Source organism: Homalodisca vitripennis, chromosome 2 (genome assembly GCF_021130785.1).
Source record: "Homalodisca vitripennis isolate AUS2020 chromosome 2, UT_GWSS_2.1, whole genome shotgun sequence".
In the NCBI taxonomy this organism is placed as follows: domain Eukaryota; kingdom Metazoa; phylum Arthropoda; class Insecta; order Hemiptera; family Cicadellidae; genus Homalodisca; species Homalodisca vitripennis.
Window position 1 is genome coordinate 152,661,760 of NC_060208.1, and position 21,911 is coordinate 152,683,670.

The 21,911-nt window shown below is 33.0% G+C and overlaps 1 protein-coding gene across 1 annotated transcript in view; it reads right to left on the reverse strand.

Annotated features, from left to right (window-relative positions):
- LOC124354919 (S phase cyclin A-associated protein in the endoplasmic reticulum) overlaps window positions 1-21,393 on the reverse strand; it is a 117,397-nt gene extending 96,004 nt beyond the window's left edge. The window contains exons 1-3 of the mRNA XM_046805727.1: window positions 21,237-21,393; window positions 9,831-9,953; window positions 2,410-2,544 (exon numbers count right to left, since the gene is read on the reverse strand). Of these exons, the coding sequence (XP_046661683.1) occupies window positions 2,410-2,544; window positions 9,831-9,921 (226 nt within the window). The 5' untranslated portion in view covers window positions 9,922-9,953; window positions 21,237-21,393. The remainder of the gene's footprint in view (window positions 1-2,409; window positions 2,545-9,830; window positions 9,954-21,236) is intronic.
- Window positions 21,394-21,911: the final 518 nt, after the last annotated feature.

A 21,911-nucleotide genomic window follows, 5' to 3' on the forward strand; every position in this document is an offset into this window, starting at 1 on the left:
TTAAGAAATCAAATTTTACCATTAACCTCATTTTCAACCGTAAATTCGATTGATGGCCTAATTGTATTGATGTGTTTTAAAAATTCATTTTGAATGTTCATTTTATTTTCCTAGGACAATAATGCTGCTTGCCGATGCTGGTCTACCTACAAACATGGCATGCTCTCCTCGGCTTGTCATTCTTATATGTAGTAGGGATGGCAATTGGAAAATTCCGAGCAGTAAGTTTCAGGGGAGCATCTTAGCCAAAAATTCATATATAAGTTTTTCTCGCCCCATTCTACATATATAGTAATTAGGTAAAATTTACTCATGTTTATTTACTCATGGTAAATACAAAAAAACATTATAATCAGGGCAACCGGTAACGTAAAAGTGAGGTTACAATCTCTGTTGACTACTAAAAAAGAAATAGAATCAGCTGATTACTTGGAACAACCGATTGAATACAGTCATATGGCCTAAATACCATCCGTTGTGTCTGATAGAAATAAATAAAAGAACAATTAGTGGGAATGACGAAAAATACTTAAAACTGTTTCTTATTTATTACGCTAGATCACATTTGTAGTCAAGTGAGAGATTATTCATTACGAAACATTATTGTGAAAACTGTTTAGCACCCGCACAGCTATCCGGATTACTAGTCAAAGGGCTAACTTAGACTAGAATTTGGGGTAAATCAGTAATTAGATGATAATTATTTTGTATTAATTTATACTAAATAAAAATTTAGTAAATAAATCTTACACTTTTTTGAGGAATATTTTTAATATAAACTAATAAATGATTGTGTCCGATATTCTGTTTAAATTTTTAGACTATTTTTAGAAGAGTTGACAAATATTTTTATTTGTATAGTTTTTACACAATCTAACTAGCCAACTAGATTGTGGCAGACCACACATCTGGCTGAAGTCACAGGCAGATATGTCATTAACAATAGAAAAACAATTCAGTGCTGCCTACAGTAGGCTCCTCAATGTTTGAAGAAGACAAAGAAAATTAGTTTAAGACTGTTGCTTTCAAATGTGTGTATTAAAAATTACTCCTACTATTGGTGTTTTTTATTTAACCCTGGAATTGGCGGTCATATTTCTCTCAGTGGGGGAGTGTTTTTAGTACTTCATGCATTGCCTTATATTTATTTTATTATTACATGTTTACTATGAAGTACCTATGTCATATTATATATTTTTTTATTCAGCATTGTTCAAGGAATATTTTTCACATAATATAATTAAAACAAAAAAAATATCCTGACTCTACCTCTTCATGACAAAATTTTTTTTAGAAAAAAAGAAAAGTGTTTTACAAGTTTTTAATTTGTAAAGTTGTTGTGGTTAGTGATATGCAAAATCCAAAATATAAAAAAAGAGCATTTAATTCTGAGTAAAAATAAAACAACACGTAGTTTATAAGGTATTTATTTTTACATGTGGTAAACGATACAAAAATCATACACTGACATTCGAAAGCGCTACTTACCAACAAAAGTAAGAACTTCAAAGCTCACTTGGATTTGTACAATCTTGTAACAATTAGTTCATATTAATTTTCTATTTTTTTATTATATATTTTTTTAATTATGTTCTGATTGAATGCCTAAATTGGAATCCTCATCGTTGCTTATTTAATGTACAACTAGTTCTCGAATGTCACTTGAACGATCGCAGAAATTACGATCCATTACGTAAACACGCACAAAAAACTTACTATTATTGTGTCATATACACAACCATCATTACAACGAACTCAAACAAACAATAAACCAGACAGAACACCATGCAGCTGATGAAATAACAATAGGCGAATGAACCAGTTGACTCATCACTGCGCGCGCAACTAGCGCGGTACGCGGGAGAATGTAAACAAACAGTTCAGACATTACAAACATATGGACGTGTAACGAAACGATAAAATTATTTATTAGTGTATTACTTACATAAATTGAACCTTCCTTTTTCGATTGGTATCAATACCGATACTCTTCGATCGTGTTTTAAGTACATAATATTAAGAAATAAAAGACATACTAAAACGCCCGATATCGGGCGTTTGTCAGTTCCAGGGTTAATACAAAATGTAAGTTACTTAGTGCATGGCCCTAGTATTTTTATGTTGGTGCCTAATTTCGCAACATTTAAATCTTCAAACTAAAGATAACCACAAATAACTGTTTTATGATCTTTGGTTCATTCAGCACCCGAGGTGTATGAACAACAGTGAACTATTACTACATTGTATCAATTGAATACTGACCAAACTTTATGTCCTGCCAGTGGAGACTGAACAGACTCTAAAGCCAGTTTTGGAGACTGCAGATGATAGTTTAGTCATTGTCGGTTTGTTCAGCAGCTGAGGTGCTTGAATGACAGTTTACACTATTACTAAAAATTGAATACTGACCAGATTTTTTGTCCCTGCCAGTGGAGGCCGAACGGACTCTTGAGCCAGTTTTGGCAACTGCAGATGATCTTTTTGTCATTCTTGGTTCATTCAGCAGGCGAGGTGAAGATGGAGGCTTACGGTTCACTGTCTTGCCTACAACAATCCAAAATATTTTATTAAAATGAGGTACTCTTGTTAATATCGTACCTATGATAAAATCCAATACCGCATTATTTGAAGGTTATTAGAAAAATTAGAAGATTTCTACTAAAAAAAATATATCATTCCGGTAAAATTATCTACACTACTGGAAAATTCGTAGTCAATTTTTGTTCTCAAATACACTGTCACTTGGTAAAAATATTTTAAATTATTTTGTTTCTATTTTGTATCATACATTCAAGACACGATCAAAAAATGATGATGCAAGTGATTACAATTATATTGGATATAGAGGAGCGATGCACCAATTAATTGTTCTTTGCACTATTTTCTTATTATTTCTTCTTACTATTTATTGATCTGTTCACAGCAACAGGCTGCAATAACAATTCATTCTGGAAGGAAATTGTCTGTTACCATACTGTATATAGCAACAGCAGATACACCATGGTGAGTCCAGTAATTTACTTCTTTAAATTGACACTGTCACATCTCCTGAACAATCTGTATTCATACCTGTCAAAATAGATTGCTATTACCTGTTCTAGCCTAATATTTTTAACCAAGAATGGGTATGAAAATAGACTTACAAGCTAAATTTTGTTTATACATAGATCTCTTTGTTAATATTTATTATGTCTGTAAGAATTTATGTCTAATAAATTTCATAACTAATTTCACTATGATTTTTTACTATGTATTTTTTTGTTATAAAACCTCTTAATAATAATAAATTCTACTTTGCTTTAAAACTAGACCTAAATTAATACAACATTCTTCATATTTTCATCATAAGTACTATTTTAAATAGGTCAGTATTTAATTTATTTTTGTTATAATCACTTATTTAAATCTGTTGTTATGAAAACATTGTGTGAAAATCATTTCAATTAAATATTGCAACACAACTGTATCTAGCTGTGTTGAATAGCAGTAAAAATATTTAAAATAATAATAAAAATAACTATAATGCATTTGAAACAACACAATTTCATAGATTGTTCATAGAAAAAGATTGTTGACTATTTCGCATGAAATTGTTTCATAGAAATCTGTTGTAAATGATGTTAGTTTTACTTACTCAAGCTATAATTGAACTAATATTGTAAAGTAAATAAACAGTTTCACTGTATTAACAATGGACTTGGTATTACATTATTTGTATAATTAATACTGTCAGATAAGAGATATATACCACTGTATACACAATTCAAAATACAAAATGAAAGTCTACCTGGCCACTTCAGATACTTCATCTAGAACTACAGAAATGACAGTAAAGGAAACACTGTCTGCTCAGGTTCACCCACACAAACCCAAACTCCCACACAACACATACAGGCTGGATTACCTGTGGGCTGCTAGTGGCCCACTTCAACAATTACACTGAACTATTACTCTGATTGTTAGTGAATGTGGGTAATATACAATTCAAAATACAAAATGAAAGTCTACCTGGCCACTTCAGATACTTCATCTAGAACTACAGAAATGACAGTAATATAAACAAAAAATTATCACAATTTTAATAAACATATTAAATTGATTTATGAAAACCATGAATATTCTGAACCAGAGGAAGTCTGTGAAATTTTTAACAATCATTTTATTGACATTGTAGATAATGAAATATTACCAAACTTGTCATCACACATCACTGTTAACACTGGTACGTTTAAAACTTCTAATGCTAAAAAGTTCCACACCCAACCAGTAAGTGAGGAAGAATTAAATCAGATTATAATGTCATTTCCTAACAAATATTCAGCAGGCCACGATGAAATTCCAATGCCAATTGTCAAGCAAGCTAAAATGTACCTGATCAAGCCCCTGACTCATGTTATAAATTCCTCTTTTGTGTCTGGAATCTTTCCTGAAAAACTGAAAATCTCTAAAATTATAACCGTTTTCAAAAAAGGAAGTGAAACTGACCCTAATAATTATCGACCTTTGTCCATTTTGTCTACTTTTTCAAAAATTTTTGAACGTGTAATGTATTTACGACTAGTTGATTTTCTTGAAACCAATAATATATTTGACAGAGAACAGCATGGCTTCAGAGCTGGTAAGTCTGTCATAACTGCTGGGATGGATTTTATTGAAACCATAGTGGACAATATTGATAAGGGGAATTATGTGGTTGGCATTTTTATGGATCTTACCAAGGCCTTTGATAGTGTATCACATGAAATATTAATAGAAATTTTAAAAAATATTGGTATTAAAGATGTTACATTAAACTGGTTTGCTTCTTATATTTCAAATAGACCACAGTATGTTGACTTGCAGTTTGTAACCAAATTAAATCAAATCACTCATGCAAAATCTTCTTTAAAAATATCAAGGCATGGAGTGCCACAGGGTTCCATTCTGGGGCCAATTCTTTTCTTACTTTATATGTTGGGTTTGCCAAATGTTCTGACAAAGGATCAGAGCAAGCTGTGTCTATATGCAGATGACTCTAATTTAATAGTTGCTGGTAAAAGTTTGAATGAAATAGAAATTGCAGGTAAAACGGAACTCATGTGTATTAATAATTATTTTTGCAGTAAAAATTTATTAATAAACTTTAATAAAACAAATATGATCTCTTTCTGCACAAAACAAAATAGAAAAAAACTTATGCCAAACATAACAATAGACAATATACAAATTTCTCAATTAACTAACACTAAATTTTTAGGATTACTTCTAGACGAGAACTTAACTTGGAACGAACATATTTTGGCTTTGCAAAAAAAGATTTCTTCCGGATTGTTTGCTCTTAAAACCATGTCAAAATATTGCTCAACTGAAATTTTGAAAACCATTTATTATGCCCACATACATTCTCATATAAACTTTGGTGTTGTGTTGTACGGGGCCACTAGTAATTCAAATCTGTTAAGCATTCTTCCAGTACAAAATACCGTACAATAACACAGAGTGAAAAAAGCATAATAACATTGTTTTAAAAAGTTGGTGGGTACAATTTCTCTTAATCTTCTAATCAGGTACACTACTTTACAAAGTTTACTACAAACATGTTCTATATGTGAATGTCAAGATAATTTTGGGTCAATATAAAAACCTAACAATTTAACAGGTTGTACAAAGTCTACATTATTACTATTGAGAAAACTATTGTTTACAGAAAAGTTTATTATTTGAGTTTTTTTCCACATTCAGTAAAAATTTATTTGCTGCATATCACTCAACTGCTTCACTTAGAACTGTATTTGTCATGTAATCACACAATTTGAGATAACATCTATTGGACTTAAAAAAAGTAACATCATCAGTAAACATAAGTGTACTAGCCGATACATTACCAGGAAGGTCATTAAACATTATCAAAAAAAGACAAGGGCCCAAAACTGAACCCTGTGGGACACCATACAGAAATTGGGCAGCATCAGATAGAGAACCATTGACACAAATTTGTTGATAGCGGTTATTTAAATAAGATTCAAAAAGTTCAATTCAGTACCAGTAACCCCATAATGCTCTAAATTTTGCAAAGGGACGCCACGGTCGACACAGTCAAAGGCCTTGCTTAAGTCGCACATTAGAGCTTGTGACAACTCGCCTTTCTCATAACCTTCAATAATTGAATCCACAATGTCACCGACAGCGTCAACCGTAGACATACCAGGCCTAAAACCAAACTGGGTAGGAGCAAGTAACTGGTGAGACTCAAAGTAACTGCTGATTTGGTTCTTGATGACTGCTTCTACAATCTTAGATATGACAGGAACTAAAGATATGGGCCTATAATTAGCTGTATCCTCCCTGTTTACTTTCTTAAAAATAGGTATAACTTTAGAAATTTTCAGCTGTTCAGGAAAAGTGCCTCCAAGCAAACACCTATTTATAGACTCGGTCAAGGGAAAGACAATTACATCAGCAACGGATTTTATGAAGTCATTGGACATGAAATAGATATCTTTACTTTTAGATAGTTTAAGACTAATCAAAATTCTAAGGACCTCATCGGTAGTAACACTCTTCCACCTGAAACAAACATTAGGTCTGGGTATTTTCTTCAAGAGCACATCATCTGATGTTGCTGCAGAGGGAATCTTCTGTCGCAGCTCCTCCACCATGCCCCCGTAGAAAGTGGTGAACTCCTCGAGAGAAGGTGAGATGACAGATTAAGAAGAAGATCCAGTCAAAGATTTCACCACTTGCCATGCAGCTTTAGTTTTGTTGCCCGAAGTATCAATAAAATGTTCATTGGTGGATTTCTTGGCATCACGAATAGCAGATTTATATTGATTTCTTGCAGTGCTTGTCCACGGGTGATTTAGTGCAGTTAGCTATAGTGTGCAGAGTCATTACATAATTCTTGAGTTCATGAAGTTCTGGCGAGTACCAACTACCAGTATTACATTTTTTAGGCCACTTCTTCCCGCACCTCTATAGTTTGCATGGAAAATAGATCTCCATTAAGTTTAAGATTGCTCCAAAGAACAAGTTCCACGAGGATGTTGCGTCCTGACCGCTCAGAAGTCAATAGTACTCATATGATCTTTAAGTAGGCTGATTCTATTGGGTGAAAAAACTCTAAATATCACCAAAGCATGTACAACACCATCAGACTGTTCGCAGGAAACTAACTCAGCTAAAATCACATGGTGATCGAATAGGGGGAGGTCTATAACACTTAATTTGTATTTTTCATGAGGGATGTTAGTCACCATAGTGTCTAGACATGCTTCACCCCGAGTTGCCTTCAAGTTAGCACAGTGGCAACCAAATGACGTCACTAAAAAGCTGAATTGTTGAGCAACATTTTTATTGACCCTCAGATTAATATTCAGGTCACCAAAGAAAACAATCTTTGAGTTAAAATTTAATAAAAGGTTAAGAACACTTTCAAGTCCATTGAAAAATATTTTAACATCTTCAGATGGAGGCCTATAGCAGCACAATAAAATTGTTTTTAAGCTTAAAATCTTAATAGCACAGACTTTAAATTGCAGTTCAACACAATAATTTGAAACATTTATTAGTTCAAAATCAAGGTTCTTATTTAAGTAGATTACAGCACCACCATGCTTATGGAAACTACGACAGTAAATATTGCCTATAATGTAACCCTGAGGTATATATAATGAACAATTACCTTCATTCAGCCAATGTTCTGTGATACACACTATTGAAGGTCGTGTAGGACCACAAAGATATGATGTGTCAAGTTCATCAACTTTATTAGTCAAGCATTGTATATTACTACAGTGCAATCTCGTTAATCCGGCAGTATATCGGGATTGGTAGTGTCGGATTACCGAAATTACCGAATTAATGGATGTATGGGTAAAAACGTACGAAAAACATACAAATGTACATTGAAATTTATTAGAAACCAGTTAGAGTATAGTTTAACATAAGTAGAACGCAAAAGTACAATTGGAAAATAACTAAATACACAATAAAACGTAATAAACAAACAGTACAGTATGCCTAATCTGGCTGTGAAATAAACAACGGAAGGATACAGTACAAAAAATTTGAAAATAAAAATAAGCCACTCTCGTCCGCGTTATACACCTGATCTGGGGTCAAGTTCATTTCTTCAACAGTTGTTATGAATTTTTCTATAAAGGGCTCAACTGATTCTTCCTGGCACGACAGTCTTTCACCTGTTAAACTTAACAGTCTAATCCTGAAACGTCTTTTAAACTTGTCGCTCGCACAGTGCCGGATTACTGGACTTGCCGTATTAGCGCACGGCCGGACTATAGAGACTGCACTGTATAAAAAACAGTCATATTTTTATTCTTCGTGTTAAGGCAATTATCTGTTGCTACATCAGATACACAAACCAGTCCATTAGGCCTACTTACGGTTATTGAGGCAGACTCATCTCTAGGACTGGACAAAGACGTGGGAAAGCCTATGTCCCACAATTCATCCTTTGATTGGACTCCAAAAAAGAAGCTGCAGTGGGGCTCTTATGAGAATACCTTACAATCGACTTACAAAAGTCCCTGCTGGCCAAAAGTCGGGATCGAAAACTTTCTTCCAGAGAGACAGGGGAACTCCAATTTTGAATTAACTGTAACCTGGATATTTATTTTTTAATTTCGTAACCTCATAATTTCCAGATTCATTGTCCAATAAATATTGCTTCAAGACTTCACATTCAACATCTGCAAATCTAGAAACAAAGACGTACCTATGTTTCTCAACAACTCTAAGTTTATTATTATCCACAGACGCACGGCCAGTTAGAGAAATAGGCCTTCGACCAGTAGCACTGTTTTGCTTTTGGACGGATTTACGTTTCTTGTAGGTTACCTCAGTGAAACGATAATTATTTACATTTTCATGTTCCACTTCCAAGTCACCTGGTTCGCATGTCGGGGTTCCACACACTTCGTCATAGTCAGCGGAGCTTCCATGTGTAGCTTGCAAAGATGTAGGGGCAATAGTATTAACATGCAGCCCTACATTCCTCTTCTTATTTCTATGGTTGATTACAGCTAACGATCCCTTATTTGATGGGGATTTTTTGTTTGTAGAGAAGATGGATGGTACCTAGTACTGCCGAGCGTATGCTATCATGACTGTCAGACGGAATGTCAGAATTAAGAATTAATATACACTCCTGTTCTGCCCAGACCATTCACGTTACATCCGTATAACCAGAATGCCGCTGCTTACAATTCAATGATACATTGTTTGTTAACAGTCCCATTAATTAAAGAAGACCACCAAAAAGAGTTAGACATAATAACACATGTAGCATTTGTAAATCATTATCCTACAAATATGGTACTGAAATCCAATCCAAAAAACAAACAAAAATAAAATAAGTGAAGTAACACTCCATATTTAACGCTTTAATACAAGGAAAGAAAGACTGCACTTGATCAACTGACCCTTGTCGAGCTGTTAACGACGGTGATAATGGCAGCCATGAGAAAGTTAACAATCCTGCTGTTGCAGTCTAGTACTTGTCCACAGCCGAGCCGTATCAGTGGGCCTACCAAACATGTTCATAATATTTTTAAAATCATTTTAATTCTGTGTTTATGTCCCTGTTCATAAATGTCTGTAATTTTAATTTATGAAGACTCCCAGTGCTGAAATAATTTAAAACTTTTTGAACAACTTTGACAATGATGTTGTACCATCGAAACGTATAAGCAAAATGTTGTCTTTGGATTGCTGACAAAGGTATATGAAAACCTATTTAAATAGTGATTATTGCAATCCAGGGGCTAAAACATGAATCTTGAACCAAAATTAAATTTATTTGATTGAGAGTTTTTTATTAATCTGTCACTCACTGGGCGCAGGGGATGCCAGATCTACGTGGAAAGCCACCAGATTCCTGGCAGCTCGTCCCTCTTCCTGGACCAGCATTCGGACATCTCCCATCGCCGTTCAATGTGTACTTAGAGACTGCATCGCTAAAACACAACACACCATATATATACATAATCATTCATTTATTTCAGAGATGATTAACAATTTCACTGTGTTGTTAAATTTGGCAATCTTTCTCATATTGCCTGCACATCTGAGTCACGCAAGGGTAACTCACTCTGCACACAAAAAACAACTGCAGGTTTCGATTAGGTTATCACAAATATATTACTAGCAGTAAAGAAGTAAATGTAAACCTTTATGAGTGGTCATGTGGTCTGAGCTTGAATTTGGGTACTATCTCGAGGGATATTTTTCTTTTTACACCAGAAGTGCAGGGTGGAAACCTGCACTGATACCTAGGGGCATATTTCCGATTGGTACTTTGATGAAAGAGGAAAAATATCCCTATAGGTAGTACCTAAATTCAAGCTCAGATCACGTGAACACTCATAGAGGTTAACTTTAACATTTTATATTTTTAATACGTACATGTCACACCATGTACATGTTTTTATGTATTTATCTACTTATATCCCGTAATAAAAAGCAGTACATAAAATCATAATGCTCTCTGTATAATCCCAATGCACTTTTTGGATTCTACAAGTTTTAACCTGTAGACCAGTACCAAATAATATGACATTAAATGTTTTTTTGATAGAAATTTTCTAAATTAAAATTTGACTATAATCGGCTGACATTTCATTTCCATCAACTTTAGTTTTATAATTTATTTATTCAGAAACTTAAATTCTAACTAATAAACTTCAACAACATTTATCTTATTTATTAAAAACATTATTTATATATTAGAATATTAAATTATGATTAACCAACTAATTATTTACACTTCTTTCTATTATTGGACTTTAACAAAATTATAAAAGCAAGCACTGTTAGATTGTGCACCAACTAGAGTAGCCTGCACCAAAATAGTTCAGTGACATATGAGGCAGTGTTGCTATATCGCTGCAGATCACTAACTGTTCCCATTCTATGGCGCTACATGTACTGTCTGCTTGATTTACATGTTGTCAGCAAAACAGATGAATGAAACTAGAAGATTTGTATTATTTTATTTTATTTTTGTATGAGATCTAATATTATTTTACATGTTATTTTAACTAACTACTAGTTTTAAATTGTTTCCGATTGCTCCAATAGTCTTCAGACGAATGAAATAAAATGTACGTATATTTATTTACAGTAAAAACCTATATTTGTTTATTTCAACTGACATTGTAATTTTTCACAAACATAAAACTGGCAACAGTGTTAGGTGCCGGTGTACAAAAATAATAAAGATGCATCAGCCCCAATCGGACCATTTTGTTGCGGGCTCCTGTATAGTTTGTTTTTCAAAAGAAGATCCCTTACGGAGCCGTATACTGGCGACCTTTCTCATAGGATAAACATCTCACTTTAAACATGTACCACATTAAAATATACACTTATATTATATTGGGAACAATTCTTTACTATTTCGGTAGTATTCACCCATGTATTAGAGAGAAAGAAAAATGTCTTTTGTGTTTGTGTGGATTGTGATAACCAAACATAAAAAAACACAGTTTTTTGTTTAAAATTTAAGCTTTCTCCACTTGAACTCCTCATTCAAAAGTTAATTACAGTAAAAAAATTCTTATACAGCATTTGTTGTTCTTCTCTTAAAGAACAACACACTAAAAATTGAGAGTTCTAAGTTAATAATATATAAGTATTTTCAAAATCTCAAAATGATAACCGATTTTATAAGTGTTTACAAAAAAATTAATTACGCCTTTAATTATTAACTTAGAAATCTCAATTTTTAGTATGTTGTTCTTTAAGAGCCGTACACCAAATGCTGTATACAAATTTTATTTACTGTCATAACTTTTGGAATAATGAAGAATTAAAGTAGAGAAAGCTTAAATTTTAAACAGAAAATAATGTTTTTCTCCATATTATTAGTTATCATACTCCACAATAACACACAAAATATTTTACTTTTACTCGAATACATGGGTGAATACTAGCCAATAAGTAAAAAATTATTTCCGAGGTATTATAGGTGTACATTTTAATTTAGTAGACGTTTGAAGTTAAATGTTTAGTGTATGAAAGAGGTCGCCGAGACCCAGCTCCGTCAGGAAAAGTTTCTTCTTTAGAAAAACAAAGTTTATAGTGGTGTCTCCTGCCAATTTTTTTGTGCTTCCCTTTTCTCTGAGGTTTCATTGTTGTCTGTTAATTATAAATACAATTTAATAATGTGTATATATGTCAATTTTTTTCATTTTCACATTTATAAAATCTCAATAATTTATTGCTATAACAGCAACATTTATTACAGTTTTTAAATACTTAAATTAGTTGATTAATGATTTTATTTCATTCATCTACTTGTTTATTGATTATCATTTATGCTTTATACTAAATTATTTCCTTCCAAATATTGTTAACTAATTGTGTTTAACAATTTATTCATTGTTACTGTCTTGTATTTGTTATTTTGAAAATAATCATATTACAACGATAAATTTGTTGAATTATTATAGTTGAAATAATGTATAATGTATATAAAAATATGAGTGGATTTTATCACTTTTTAATTATTAGTGTTACATTTTTTAAATATTGTACTGCCATAAGGAAGAACCTAGTTCTATCGCTATCTGAAACAATTTAAATTTATTAAAAAATGTTTTCTTCCAAATCCTGATTTTGTTTGGAGCTTAATTGAATAAATTTGTTCTTTCTTATTACATTTTTCTGAAAAGCAAGTGTGTTATGAACTAAATTAATTTTTAAAACAATGACATTTTACATTTTCATAAATTACAATGTTGGTGTGCAGCTGAACATGTTATTTCATCTAAACTCTTCCCATGTGTAGTGGCAGAAATATCTTTAAGGAGAGAGCCAGTCTCTTTAAGTTTTTTAGTTATTCTGTCCGTTCTCATGGGACACCACCCAGCATTTTATCAAATACAGTGGAATAAGGAGTCAGTACAGTACAAGGTCTGGACAAAAGTATTAACAAAAAGTGCTTACAGTAAAAGGCAAGATTCTCTGCCAAACCAGCTATATACGGCTTAACAATTATTTCCCTTACTGATGCAAAAAGTATTACACAATTAACGTGAGAATCATTTAGAATAGTGGACATAACGTCATGTATGATAATTGGTATACTTCACTTCACTTACCTTCTTACTACGTAATTATAAATCAACATAGGTAGAACTAACCAAAAAGGGGAGAGAATTTGTTGAATTTATGAAAAAGATCAAAAAATCAACCTGTTGATTCTACTACTTTTGTATATAAACAAAATCTTACTTTAGTGTCTCACAAACCTAAACATAAAAGAAATGAAATTGTACTGGCTCTTTTGACTATGCATCCAAAATCAGTTGATTTTGAGTATGATGAACAATATGAATTCGACAAACTACTCAAATTATTTTAAATTACAACTCCACTAAATCAGTGTTGGTAAAATTAAGTGCATATAATTCGGCTAAAACTACACAAAGTGTTGCTAACAGCATTTCTCAACTGCACCAATGGAAAAGAAATTTACAAAGCAAACACTGTATCAATTATGGAGAAATTTTCTGAAAATATTAGCTAAACAAACAGCTTTTAATTGGTCGCATCAAAGAGTATTTCTTCTCTGCCTGCCTCTCTCCCTCCAGCAGAGCCAGCAGAAGGCCAAAAAAACTCTTTGTGGCTGATAGAGCAGCAGCAGGAATGGCATCAAATCCACAACCAACCATCAATAAGAAAGGAAGAAGGGTGGCTAAGGTGCTTCTGATCAAGCCTCTAGAAGGAAAGACTTTCGCTCAGGTTGCTTGGAAAGATCCGAGCATACTATGGAAACTATTAGAGATCAGTTTTTATTAAGTGCACGTTTTAGAGTTAGTGTGCATGGGATAGATGCACAACATGACTGTTGTGGTTCCTGATTTATGAAAGTCACAACGCTCTGGTATGTTTTGTTTACTTTAACCTAAATTGTAGTCATCCATTAGTTTAAACATTTACCTAAAGAAGAGATCAGACTGCAGATCTCAAAACATAGTGTTACTGATTGTATTGTATCAATAAATGATAGCAAATGTTGGGAAGAATCCTGTTTCCTTCACAAGCTTATCTAGACTGAACTCGTGGGAGAAACAGCTTGCAATAGTTGAACTTTGTGAGTGCGCTGCCACCTGTCTTGTGGACACTGGTCTTATCAGGGTTGGTTGGGCGTACTGATCCCGTGTGACAGTTGTTCGCTGTTTCCAGTGTTTTTGGGTTAGTCACTATCATGCTACTTGTAAAGACCCTGACCAAAGAAAAGATGGTGTGTATCTGCAGTTTGGAGGTATAGGTCACTTAAAGAAGGAATGCAAGGCTGATCCACATTGTTTTATCTGCCAGGAGAATAATGTGAGGCCTGCTGATCTCTAGCATCTGGCAGGGACTGGATCTTGCTCTGTTTCCATTCTTACATTGTCTAGTTTGTTACATTTTATAAATATACATAGCCTAGATAGTTTTTTATTCATAATGAAATTATTATTTTTAAGAAATAAGAGCAGTCCAACTATAGGCCTACTGTAATTTTAAATACCTATAACAATATTTGGTTTCAGTAGTTATATCGAGGGCTCATGAATATCAGTGTTTCGATTGTCGTGGAGGTTGCTTATTATACTGCAGCCTTCTTTCTAAATTAGAAAAACATAGTTTTACACAAAAATAACTTTAAGTATGGGTCTGAGGAAATTTCAAAAAGGGTCATTCCATGTCAAGTCAACCAGGTCATGACACCCACCTCTTTAGATTTTGATGAAACATGGCACAATTGTTGTATTTGCTATCCTATTGATAAATACCAAATTTTATTTATCTATCTCTTATAGTTTTTTTTTCTACAAATTGTTTAATTTTCTTAATTTAACGTGATTTTAGGCCTCGGATTTCGCGTCTTGCAATGTAACTTGTAGCTTACAAAATTAATATCATGAAAACTATTTGAGATATCACCATGAAACTTTGCATAATATTTAATTAAGATATTTAAAATAAAGAAAAAATACATTCACTAACCTATCTCAACTCCAAAAAATAATAAAAATATTATAATCAGAATTTTTTTTTATTTGAAAACCGATTTCGGGATTTACTAAAATTACAATATCTCAGGTCTCAGACCTGGCAGAGTGTTCATATTTTTTTTACATACTCCTAGATACATAGACTAACAGATAAACAAAAAAGATGTATGGCTTTTTCACATGTTTGACTGATATTTAACATTATTTATGAGTAACAAAATTACAGACCAACTAAAAGAATACGCAATTTAAAACATTTGGTTTGAAAGTAAATTGGTACTTTGGGATTATACCGACCACACCAGTATGAAGAACACAAAAATAGAAATTTATAGAAACAAACATGATAGAACGAAAAAACAACTCTTCAATTACAAAATTACAAACTTACAAGCATTTCCAGGTATTGTGATCGGTATTGTTGTCGCTGTTATCTTATCTTTCTCGAGAATCCTGATTACGGCAGGCCGCGCGGCATCACGTGATTTGCACGGTACATCATTGCCTTTCCATTACAATTCAATTTATATTTCTGATTAGCCCCTCTAGAATTTGATATTTTACTGATAGGTACTATCTCGAGGGATGTTTTCTTTCGTCGACATCAGCGCGGGGCAGCACCGAAGGTGCTGCCGAAGCCCGCGCTGGTGGCCGGAGGCACTCGCATTTTGGGTGGCGGAATGTGATCAAGAATAAAAACAAGTTTTGAGTGTTTTTTTAATAAAAAGTTTAGTTTGGTAAATGTTTGTTTTTGTTGAATTTTTGTGTTTGGAGAAATGTAGAGGTAAAACACGGAAGTACAACAAAGCGATGCACCAGCTGAACGGGCGGCGAGACTCTGCAATCACGTTATCTACTAGACGCTCGACTTTGACCTCTGTCTGAGGATGGGGAGGTGTTTGCGATAAGACAATTCCTGTTTTATATTGACGAAATATTGTTCTACGCTAATCTAGTAATCAGTAGAAACGAAATGTGAAATAACGATTCATGTCTGGGTGTGGTCGGTATAATCCCAAAGTACCAGTAAATTAAAGTTTAATTTTAACTTTTCTTGTATTAAGTTGTTATCAGAATAAAAATACTCAATTAAACTTAGTACTCAAGTCACTTTCAATTTAAAAGTATTTACAAAACCTTTATGAAGATAAATTGTAAATTATTTACTACTGATTATGTTTGCATCAACTATGAAGTGTTTAAAAATGACTTTGGTGCCAGAATCTTGGAGCCAAAAAAAAGTTGCTACAGAATTTCAGGTGACCTAATATATGGTAAAACAAGCAAGAAAACTTAAATGAGAGAAAGGTATCCTAGCTATACCTGACCCTAAAAAAGGTAACACACTCTCCGTAAACACAGTTAAACTTGTGACAGACTTTTACCAAAGTGTTGAGAATTCAAGAGTTTTACCCGGAGCAAAAGATAAAGTGAGCATTAAAAAAATATTTATATGCAAAAAAGACTTATTCTCAGTAATTTGAGAGAGCTTTACTCATGTTTTAAACGGGAATGCCCCGACTTGAAAATAGGATTCTCGAAATTTTGCAGTTTAAGACCAAAGTGGTGTGTCCTTGCTGGGTCAGCAGGTACCCATACAGTATGTGTATGCAGCATACACCAGAATGTGAAATTGTTACTAGATGCTGCAAAAATTGAAGAAAGTTACAAAGATTTAATCAAGATGTTGGTTTGTAATGTTGAAAACAGTGAGTGTATGCTACGCCATTGTGACAACTGTCCGTCTGATGATGCCCTGATTGAATACTTAACTGCAAAATTGAGCGAAGATTATGATTTAAAAGAAGAAATAATTATAAGCCAATGGGTTAATACTGACAGGACAGAAATGGTTAAGCAATCAATCAGTGTTGAAGACTTTCTTTACTAAGCAAATCTGTAGAAAACCTAATCCCACATTCATATATTACAAAATCACAGTCTAAAACTTTCAAAAAACTGAAAGAAGATCTGCCTTTGAATACAGCAATTGTAGTAATGGATTTCAGTGAAAATTATTCTTACACCATTCAAAATGAAATCCAAAGTTATCACTGGAACAGAGGTGGATGCACAATTCATCCAGTTGGTCTCTACTTGAAAAAGGATGATAAAGTTTTAATTTCCAACCATTGTTTCATAAGTGATGATTTACAACATGACACTTGTTTTGTGAATTACGTACAAAAAGAAATTTCGAAATGGCTGAAAGAAAATCATCCCGAAATAAACCAAGTTCATTATTTCACTGACGGCTGTCATGGTCAATATAAAAATAGAAATAGTTTCAGAAACCTAACAAACCATCATGAAGACTTTGGAATGAAAGCCGAACATTCATTCTTTGCAACAAGCCACGGGAAATCAATATGTGATGGCTTGGGAGGAACTGTTAAGAGAATTTTGAGAAAAGCCAGCCTTCAACTTTCAGATGAAAATCAAATCAAGGCAGCAACTGCAGTTTATGACTTCTGTAAAGTCAACATTGAAAAAATAAACTTTCACTTTATTGACACAAAAAATGCTGAAGCTTTCAGATTGGAGTTAGTGTCACGATTTTTAACCACCAAGACTATTCCCGGTACTAGAAGTTTCCATTATTTCAAACCATTAACACAAATGAAATTGAAATAAGGAGGACTACTGATAGTCCTAATCCTACTCTAATGTTTTCTTTTGATTCTGCTACGGATTGGGTCTATATTCAACCATCTTTAAACAATTATGTGGCTGCAAACTACGATGGAAAGTGGTACTTTGGACTCGTTAAAACTGTGTTTCATGAAGAAAAAGATGCTGAAATTCTTTTTCTTCACCCTCCAGGATCTGCTGCCAGCTTTTACTGGCCTCAAAGAGAAGACTTGTGCATAATACCATTGGATCACATTATCAGTACAGTTGATGTACCGCAATCAAATAGCACTGGCAGAATGTACTACTTCAAAAAAGAGTGTATCAGAAAAACAGAAGAGTGTTGGATGAAGTGGAAAAAATATAACAAGCAGAACTAATAATTGCTATAAAACATATTGATTCTTAGACTTCAGTTTTTATTTTATTTAACATTTATTAAATGTAAGTAAACCGCAAATTTATAATTTCTTAATAATATTCTACTTTTTGGAATATTAACTAAACATGTGAAAAAGCCATACATCTTTTTTGTTTATCTGTTAGCCTATGTATCTAGGAGTATGTAAAAAAAATATGAACACTCTACCAGGTCTGAGACCTGAGATATTGCAATTTTAGTAAATCCCGACAACGGTTTTCAAATAAAAAAAAATTCTGACTATAATATTTTTATTATTTTTTGGAGTTGAGATAGGTTAGTGAATGTATTTTTTCTTTATTTTAAATATATTAATTAAATATTATGCAAAGTTTCATGGTGATATCTCAAATAGTTTTCATGATATTAATTTTTTAAGCTACAAGTTACATTGCAAGACGCGAAGGTAATTCTAAGCAATATATGGGTCAACCTCGATTTTTCTCATATTACAATATATTGTTCCAATAGTCAATTAGAGAAGGAAATGACTAGAATTTCTTGCCGGAAAGCAGTTATAGGGAGCAGGCAACTGCCAGACGGTCATATATTGCTTAGAGTTACCTATTAGTGATCAGGGGCACTGACGTGATCTGAGCTTCAAATTTGGAACTACTCGAGTTAATTTTTTTTCTAAAAGAGCAAGCAGCGCGAAGCGCTGCGCAGCGGGCAGGCATCGTGCGTGATCCTTTTTTTTATTAAAAATTTTTGATAAATTGTTATTACATATTACAATATAATGTAGGTAATGTATGTAAAACAATTTTAAACACATAATTACATGCTGGAAAGCAAAGTAAACCAATATAATCCGCCCAATACAAAATCTCCGTAAAAATCTGGTAAAGTAATCTGTGTCATTCCTTTGGCCTGAATCAATTCAGTATAGACGAAGATCACGCACGATGCTTGCCCGCTGCGCAGCGCTTCGCGCTGCTTGCTCTTTTAGAAAAAAATTAACTCGAGTAGTAGCCCAGATCACGTCAGTGCCCCTGATCACTAATAGGTAATTCTCGCGGTTGCCTGCTCCCTATAACTGCTTTCCAGCAAGAAATTCTAGTCATTTCCTTTTCTAATTGACTATTGGAACATTATAATGTAATATGAGTTGCCTGCTCCCTATAACTGCTTTCCGGCAAGAAATTCTAGTCATTTCCTTTTCTAATTGACTATTGGAACATTATATTGTAATATGAGAAAAATCGAGGTTGACCCATATATTGCTTAGAATTACCGACGCGAAATCCAAGGCCTAAAATCGCGTTAAATTAAAGAAAATTAAAAAATTTGTAAAAAAAAAACTACAAGAGATAGAGAAATAAAATTTGGTATTTATCAATAGGATAGCAAATGCAACAATTGTGCCAAGTTTCATAAAAATCTAAAGAGGTGGGTGTCAAATTAATTATTTACTGGGTGATTTGACATGGAATGACCCAACAGTTTTCTCTCTTTAACCTATTAGGATCACCATTAAATTTATATGATGTCTTTCTCAAATAGCCTTGCCACAACAGTGACTATGACTGTTCTCTACATCAGGTCATCGTTGAATTATGACCACGTCCTATCCCTCCGCTCGGTGAGCCACATCGGTGGCCTTCACTGCTTTGCCGTTCAACTCATCAGGCCACTAGAGTAACCCACTGTATCACGCAGATATAAAACTCAATCCTTATCCAGTCGTGGCTGCAAAATGCTGCAATACCTAAGCCAAATAAGCAACCAAATTAATATTTCTCTATTTGCAGCACATAGCATAGTAAAAAATCTTCAGAACTATTTTTTATCCAAGTATCAGTATCACTGTTTTGCTATAGTGTATCCTATCAATGTATTAAAATACTAATGCATTTTTTGGATACAAAGCTCAAAATATGTTAACGAGTTTATATTCTTGCGCCTTCTTTAGTGCCACCCCGCACTTCTGGTGAAATAAGAAAAATATCCTTGAAGATAGTATCCAAATTCAGGCTCAGGTCACGTGAGTGCTTGTTAAGGTTATCTTTAACTTTTTATATTTATAATATATGTATAGCCTAATAACAAATAATAGATAAGGACTTTGTAGTTTACCTAATAATTGTATTGTATAGTCACATTTGAATTAACCTGTTTATAAATTTATTAATTTATCAGTCTGTGTTACATTGTGTAGTAAGTTAGTTACATCGGCAATGACCTGGCTAAAGTTGATTTCAGAGTGCCAACATCCACCCGCTCAAATGACCTCTTCTTTCATGTCTGCAGCTCAACATCAAATTAATAGTCACATCCCAAGGCTCTATAGAACCGGAAACAATATAAATCAAACACATGATTTCTTTCTCAACATTGTAAAGTCCCTCAAGCATATTTTTTAATTAAAATTTGTTGACGTTATTTATTTGTTAAGTTTTCATAACTGCCTGATTTATGATTATTGTTACTCATTCTTGACGTATGATTATAATTGTTACTTGTTTCAACTGAACATTTTCCTTACATTTTATAAGATTTTACTGTTGCCATCTAGTACATCATTAACTATTGTATAATGGTATTTACCATAAATAAATAAAATAAATATACAGTATTTCCCGTTTCCAGCAGCCATTACTTAAATACCATACACATGATTTAACTTTGTTTCAATTACTTTGGAACAATAATGTTGAATAACCAATCGATGATAAAAGTTCCAACCTTGAAGCTACTAAGCTTTGTAAATTATTTGAGAATTTCATTTCATCATTAAAACAGCCAAAGGTCAAATACTGCCATTTAAATCCGAGTAAAAGTGACTTATGCAGTTAAGCAAGCCCCGAGTGGTGACGCAGAACACAGGCAGTTTTTACACCTTTTCCCATGTTTAATTGAATTATTATTGCTATCTTAGTCATTTCTGAAATACTTTCCACTAAAGAAATCAACAAAACATGCAAATTAGGCATTGTTAACTAGTACCACTGTGTGTAATATAAATATAAGAATGAGGAATTACAGACTAGGCTAACTAGAGAATCAATTTGGTAAATGACATCTTGGAGCCTAAAATTCAGACAAATTTCAGATATACATAATAATAAACATTTAACAAATATATGCCCATCAAGCCATATAATATACCTATAGGTTACTCATAAATAGGAGCATTAAAAACATAAGGCTTGACAAACCAAAAATTATTTGAGATAACTTACTCATTTCACTTCACAAATATTAATTACAAATGAACTAAAAATGATAACAGTATGAAAAGTATGACGAAAGTTTACTTCAGAACTTCACTTCACTGACTTCCTTAATTTGACTTTTTGTAAGATTTTTAAACATCTTTTAATCAGATACAGTATGTAATCATTCCTTCTTATTCAATCTTATGGGCGCAATATTAGCGCATGAAAACCGTCTTTACAATTTACATTTAAAATGTATAACTGTTACATAAATGATGTAACATCACTCTATATGTATAAAAACTCATTCCAAGCTAATTTTTTTACTATGCTTACCAAATTTTTTGATTTTATGATAACTTAAGACGAATTACATATCTCGATTGTCACAAAAAGAATCTCAAATTCTCCTCCATTTAGGATCAATGATTTCATAAGGATCTGCAGAAACTCGGCTTTACGAAACACCAAAAGGTATAAAAGTGTATACATGATTGAGCTTCATACTCATACAAACTACTCAGGAATCATACGCAACACCATATCAGAAATCCCAAAGTTAAGTTTTATCATAAAAGCCTGTCCAAGCAACAGTCCATGAGGTCTCTGAGGAACAGAGTTAAAGACCTAGGTATTGAAAAATAAAATGTCAACACCCTTGTTCACTTTAATCTTAAAACAATTATTTTGTAAATATTC